Consider the following 6023-nt stretch of genomic DNA (forward strand, 5'->3'; position numbering starts at 1 on the left):
CTGTATTTTCTCGTTCATTTTTCATATTCACATCAATCTTTTCATGCTAGCATGGGTTAGATGTACATATGATTGAAGCATTATTTTAGCCAGATGTTTTTCTTGTCACTAACCCATACCTGTTTTTCAAGAAGGGACATCTTATTCCACATGTCTGAAGGTACAAAGCTAGCAGATAATTTGCTGACAGGGAAAATTACATCACTACTTATATAAGCAGAAGTAAATTGTAAGTAATCTTTGCACTAGTTTTAGGATTTATCCCAACTTGGTTACATCTAATGCAATGTAAACCAATTACTACAACTGAATGAAATCATGAAGTTGACCTGAAATAAAACAAAATCTCATGAGATATGATTAGAGTAAGAATGTAAAGAGAATAATTAGATCAGGTCAACTATTAAAATAGTGATTACCATAAGAGACAGAGGTAGAGAAAATTAGTTGTACATGTAAATTAGGCAAATAAACAGCTAAATTTGAAAGTTTGCATAAAAGGAAAAGAAAATACAATATCCCATCCAAAAATAGTATTTTTTTTTTTAAATCACAAAATATCAACTAGATTATGGCTGAGGGATAACATTTTAATCAAAGTAGCAACCCTCAGCTTCCACAACTGCCTCAAGACAGCTCCAGAACCTGGCACATGCATTCCTCACTGTATCCCTGAGAAGATCTTCAAACACTTCCTCAGTCTTGGCCACCAGCTCAGCCTTGGTGTGTTGCAGACAGAAGAGTTAATGTCTCTCTCTCATCTGCACTCCACACACAGTAATCCATGGGATTACAATCAGAGGAATTAGGAGGCCAGAAATTAGAGCTGGTGAAGTTGTAGAAATTCTCCAATAACCACTTCTGGCTCTTTCCAGAGGTATGGCAAGGAGCCAAATCCTGCTGCCATACATGGACTTCCAGTAGTTTTACATAGCTACCTGAATTGAGCTTAAGACCCTGTTCAAAAATGTAGGGCAGCATGTTATCACCATCACTGGAGACATCGAAAGACCATGACAGTTTGGGGAATCTTGACATTTGTGACGTCCATGTCATGTCTTACAGCCTTTACAGTGTTCACAAAGTACTGAGCAGCAGTCCTCATGGTGTCTGCATTTTGATACCTGGCACAAATCAACATGATACACGTAGCTATTTTCCAATATTCAAATGGATTTCAGTCTTCCATATCAGCTAATTTTCCTTAACTACAACTTTAAACTTCATGCTCTCCAACACCATTGACTGTTCACCAATACATCAACATGGTTGTACAAATAAGATGTTAGCATTGCAAACCATGAGGTTTGGAGTTCAGTCTCAATGCACTGTCTTTGAGCAAGTATCTTCTACTTTAGACCCAGACTGATTGGAAACTGAAAGAAACTCACAAATGTGTGTATCCCCCACTCATCTTAACATTACCCACTAATAAGCAAAACATCAAGTCAGTCGTTTGCAATTTTCCATGTAAACATATCTATCCATTGTACTGTTTTGTTTGAATAACAAAGGGGAATATTATTGCACTTGGAAACAGATGAGAGGTGATAGACCTCAGCAAGAATGTAAAAAGCAAAATGTAAAACAACAATAAGGATTTTGATAAGCAAAGAAAAAAATATTTTTATGACATGTAACTATATACATGCACAAACAAACAAAAAAACAACTCCACTAAAACATAGTCAAGAAATAATATTTATTAAACTGCTTCTGTGGTTGCATATTAGCAATGTCAGGCAATAAACCATGAAAATTTTGCACTTATTGCAAGTTATAGATGTCAAATGTTCTCTCAGAAAAATCTCGTTGCCAGTCCTAAGTAAGGGGAGGCATCAATTACATTTACATAGTTAAGAGTCTACCGATATGGTAATTGTAAGCTCACTCATCAGGACCAACGGGCTTTACTGTCAAACCACGACGAATTTGTCCCCAGCCAATTAATCTACAAAAGAAAAGATTCACCAGTTTAATTTAAGAAATATCGATTAATTTTGAAGAATCATCAATCTCATAAAATAAAAAAATGACATCATGAAGATTCTGATAAATTTTAGTTTTACCTCCAATGCTTTTCAACTCTCCGACTCAGAGCAATTTTCTCACCAATCTCTGTACAAACAGGTGAAGTCAGAACAATTTTAGCCAAATCAGCTTTTACAGCCAAAACTCTCCCACCAGTTGATAAAGAACCTATGTTTACCATTAAAGTTTCATTCTTAGCCAATTTTTGGACCTGAAAAATAAGAAACACGAATGAAAACCAAAGAACATCAACTAAAAAGCTTTTTGGAGAATACTGTTCCACATATTTCTAATGACTTCTCCAACAACTAGCCAACACTTAAACCTAAAGTATTAAATTGCTTCACATTCTAGCAATAATACCAAATGATATTTTGCTTATCTTTTAGTTTAAAACAAGTGATCCAAACATGAACTTTCACCCAATCAACAAGTTAAATACAAATTATTATAAACAAGCTTTAATTTTTTCTCATGTAAAAAAAAAAAAAATCTATAATCTGTTTGTTGCTTAACTTTTTTCTTTTATATGTTTCTATTATTGAATTGTGACCCATGCTGGCACACCACCTTCAGGGGTTTAGTCAGACAAATTGACCCCAACATATAGTTTACAACTGGTACTTATTCTATGGATCGTTTTTGACAAATTGCTAAGTTACAGGAATGTAAACAAACCAACACCACTTGTCAAGCAGTGGAGAGGACCAAACACACACTATATATAGGCATGTCTCTTATATCCATGCCCCCTCCCCCAACACCCAGCCTGCACATAATCTGTCCCTAGCAAACTTCTCTCCTACATCCCATCTTCCCAACTCCCTTCCCTCTCTCCCAATCTCCCCTGTTGAATCTGTTCCCCCACAACATATTCTAACAACCCATCCGTCTGTTTCTGTCCACTTACTACATTCTCTCCCCTTCACCTCCCACTCTCCTTTTGCAATCTTACAAACTTATCTACTCACTCACCATATCTAATCCTTGATCTTACATATGCACCTCCCTGTAATTTGAGTGTACCCACCCCATCGCATCATCACCCCTCTCTCTGCTACTGAGATAGCCATATATCTTCTTTACTGCAAGATGCCTATTTCTGTCCCTCGGACTCTAACCTCTCATCTGGCACAAAACCACTTTTCGCAATACTACTCAGTTGCGGGATCTTGTCTTGTTAATTATTTAGTGACCTCATTGTTGTTCGTGTCATGTAAAAAGCACCCAGTAAACTCTAAGTGGTTGGCATTAGGAAGGCCATCTAATTATAGAAATCATGCCAATGCAAACAGAGTTTGACAGTCTTCTAGCTTACCAGCTCCCCTCAAACCATCCAACCCATGCCAACATGGAAAACAGATGTTAAATGAAGATGATGATGTGATCATACATAGATACACACATATACTACAGGATTTCACACAGCTTCAATCTACCAAATTCATTCATAAAGCATTGGTCAGTCCAGGACTATAGGAGAAGATACCTGCCCAAGATACCATGTAGTGGGACTCACAAACCACTGAGCAAAGTGAGCTTCTTAATACCAACTATATTGGTCACTTTTATTTTGTTATTAAGCTTGAATAAATGAGGACAAAGAGCAGAAGGCATCATACTGAGTGACTAATTCTTCAGTGATACAGCAAATCTTACTTGATTAACAGATTTCAGTTAGAACAGCAAGCAGATCAAGACCTCTTGCTTTTACCACATTTTCTCTCTTTTATTAATTTCTAAAACGCACAAAATTAAATAGTTTTGAAACTGAAATTAATAATTTTTTATTAAAGAAATGCCTAGTTAAATAATATTCAACTTCGTGAAATAAATAAACCAACATTGATCTACAATAGAGAAATGTTCTTTACAATGCTAAAACATGAAAGAAAATTTCGTCACTAGTTTCCTTGGGGAAGAATTTTACTGCAACAATGGGAACCCTTAACTTGGTCCTAATAGTTATTAAATACATATTAAGCTGGCCACACTTTATTTGCAATTCTAACACAAGGTGTAAATGACAAACCTTTGCTCCTTTCTTGTCACCTTCAGTTTTCACACCCAATAATCGGCGGAGCAAAAAGTAAGATATTTCCAATTCTGTATAAATTTCTGGTAAGACACCAACACCTCCTAATACTTGCCCCACCATTCTATCAGCACGGCATAATGTTGGGTCAATTTTTGTTCCAACACCTACAAGAAAAAAAAAAAAAAAATCAGTATACATAAAATTAAGAATGCATTTAGTGAAATTAGAGATTACAAATTAATAAGCATTATTTTTGAAATTACTTTCTGAATTAAAAACTTTATACTAAATATATATTCAGACACAAAAACTGGTTTAACCACATTAATCTACATTCCAAATCCCAGCTAATAATGACATATTTTATGAAATTCTTCATTACTTCCAAAATAAATTGTAACAAAAGGGTTAAAGTGAAATTTATAAATGGAAGCTAAAAACCTCAATGGAATGCACAGAAATAGCTCTACATTTAGAACATAAAACATTTTAGGTTGAAGAAATAGAAAACCTTTTTATGACTTTATTTCTACACACGTAAATCCAATAAATGTCCAAACAAATGATATGAAGTGAATTTAGTCAAATAAACTGGAGCTATTTCTATTTTTTACTAAGAAGACATCAACTATGATTTTATATAAACACTTCAACATTTACCAGTTTTATGGTGGACACAGAAAGAGTTAAAACTTTAGAGAAATATTTCTAAAAATTTCACAAAATAAATTATACCTATTAAACCACCAGGAACTGCATATTGTAAATCATTTTGCTCAGCAAAAAGTGACAGAATTCTGGATAAAATAGGTTTACATGACAGTTGGCCATCCTTTTCTTTGCTTACTATTCCAGGCCGTACTTCAATTTCTTGTCCAACCTGAAATATAAATATCAAATTAATACAAACAGTGATATTTCTTTTGACTAGCATCATCTGAAACTATGTCAACTCATTCATTCATGTCTGTTTTTTCACACTAGCAAGGATTAGAATTAAATGAATGTATTGAGGCATTGTTTTATAGCTGGATGCCCTTCCTGTCACTAACCTTTACCCGTTTACCAACTAAAGGATCTTTTATTTCACAAGTCTTCAAACATGCAAAGTCAGTGGATGATGTGTCAACAGGGAAATGACAATATTTACCACTTATAGTTTGAATTTTTCATGCAAGAACAAGAAATTGATAAAATCTGCAAATGCTTGGGATGTTATATGTTCTGGTGAGGACTATGTGATAGAGCTACTTTAGAACACAGTTCTGATATTATGTGTTGTCTGTTTTCTTGTTGTAGATATCTGACCTTACCATTTGTTTGATGTTGGCTGCAGATCTTGTATGATGGGCTAAGTATCTGTTATTCAGGGATATATATATCAACTCATTTCTTCTGCATAAGCTAATGTATCTACAGACTGTATTTACCCAATGTTATAGGTATTTGATGATTACTTTCTTAACAGTGGATGCTGTTTACCTTTTACACCGAACAATAAATATTTGTTGTTGTTGATCAGTTTGGAGTTTCTGCGTTCGGTCCTCTTCCAATTTAATGTAGGAGAGTTAGGTGTATATCTAAAGATATATAACCCACTCTCCTAAAGTGGTGACCCCGACGTTGATTTGTTCATACAGCCCAACTTGAAAAGTTCACATAACTTTCCAAAAATGGTGACTAAATGCCAGTAATAGACCAACTGTTCTTTAAGTCTTTTTCACTACAATTTTTTTTTTTCCTTATTTCGTCTGTTTGCCTTCGACAAACCGACTGGTGCGAGGCTAGTGTAGTGAGACTACCTATCGTCACTAGATACAAAACTACTATCGCCATTACATACAATCTTATTTAAATATAAATAAATGCGAGCGTAGTAGAGAACCCATTCCTTGTCATCAAGTGACTGATTATTATTCGAATCGGCAACTTCTTCGAACCTTTCCCGCCAGAA

General features: G+C 34.9%; 1 protein-coding gene across 1 annotated transcript in view; it reads right to left on the reverse strand.

Annotated features, from left to right (window-relative positions):
- Positions 1 to 1685: 1685 nt before the first annotated feature.
- LOC106875238 (eukaryotic translation initiation factor 2 subunit 3) overlaps positions 1686 to 6023 on the reverse strand; it is a 26824-nt gene continuing 22486 nt past the window's right edge. Inside the window, exons 10-13 of the mRNA XM_014923302.2 lie at positions 4805 to 4949; positions 4064 to 4233; positions 2070 to 2242; positions 1686 to 1951 (exon numbers count right to left, since the gene is read on the reverse strand). Coding sequence (XP_014778788.1) covers positions 1888 to 1951; positions 2070 to 2242; positions 4064 to 4233; positions 4805 to 4949 — 552 coding nt within the window. The 3' untranslated portion in view covers positions 1686 to 1887. The remainder of the gene's footprint in view (positions 1952 to 2069; positions 2243 to 4063; positions 4234 to 4804; positions 4950 to 6023) is intronic.

This window comes from Octopus bimaculoides, chromosome 8 (genome assembly GCF_001194135.2).
Source record: "Octopus bimaculoides isolate UCB-OBI-ISO-001 chromosome 8, ASM119413v2, whole genome shotgun sequence".
NCBI lineage: Eukaryota > Metazoa > Mollusca > Cephalopoda > Octopoda > Octopodidae > Octopus > Octopus bimaculoides.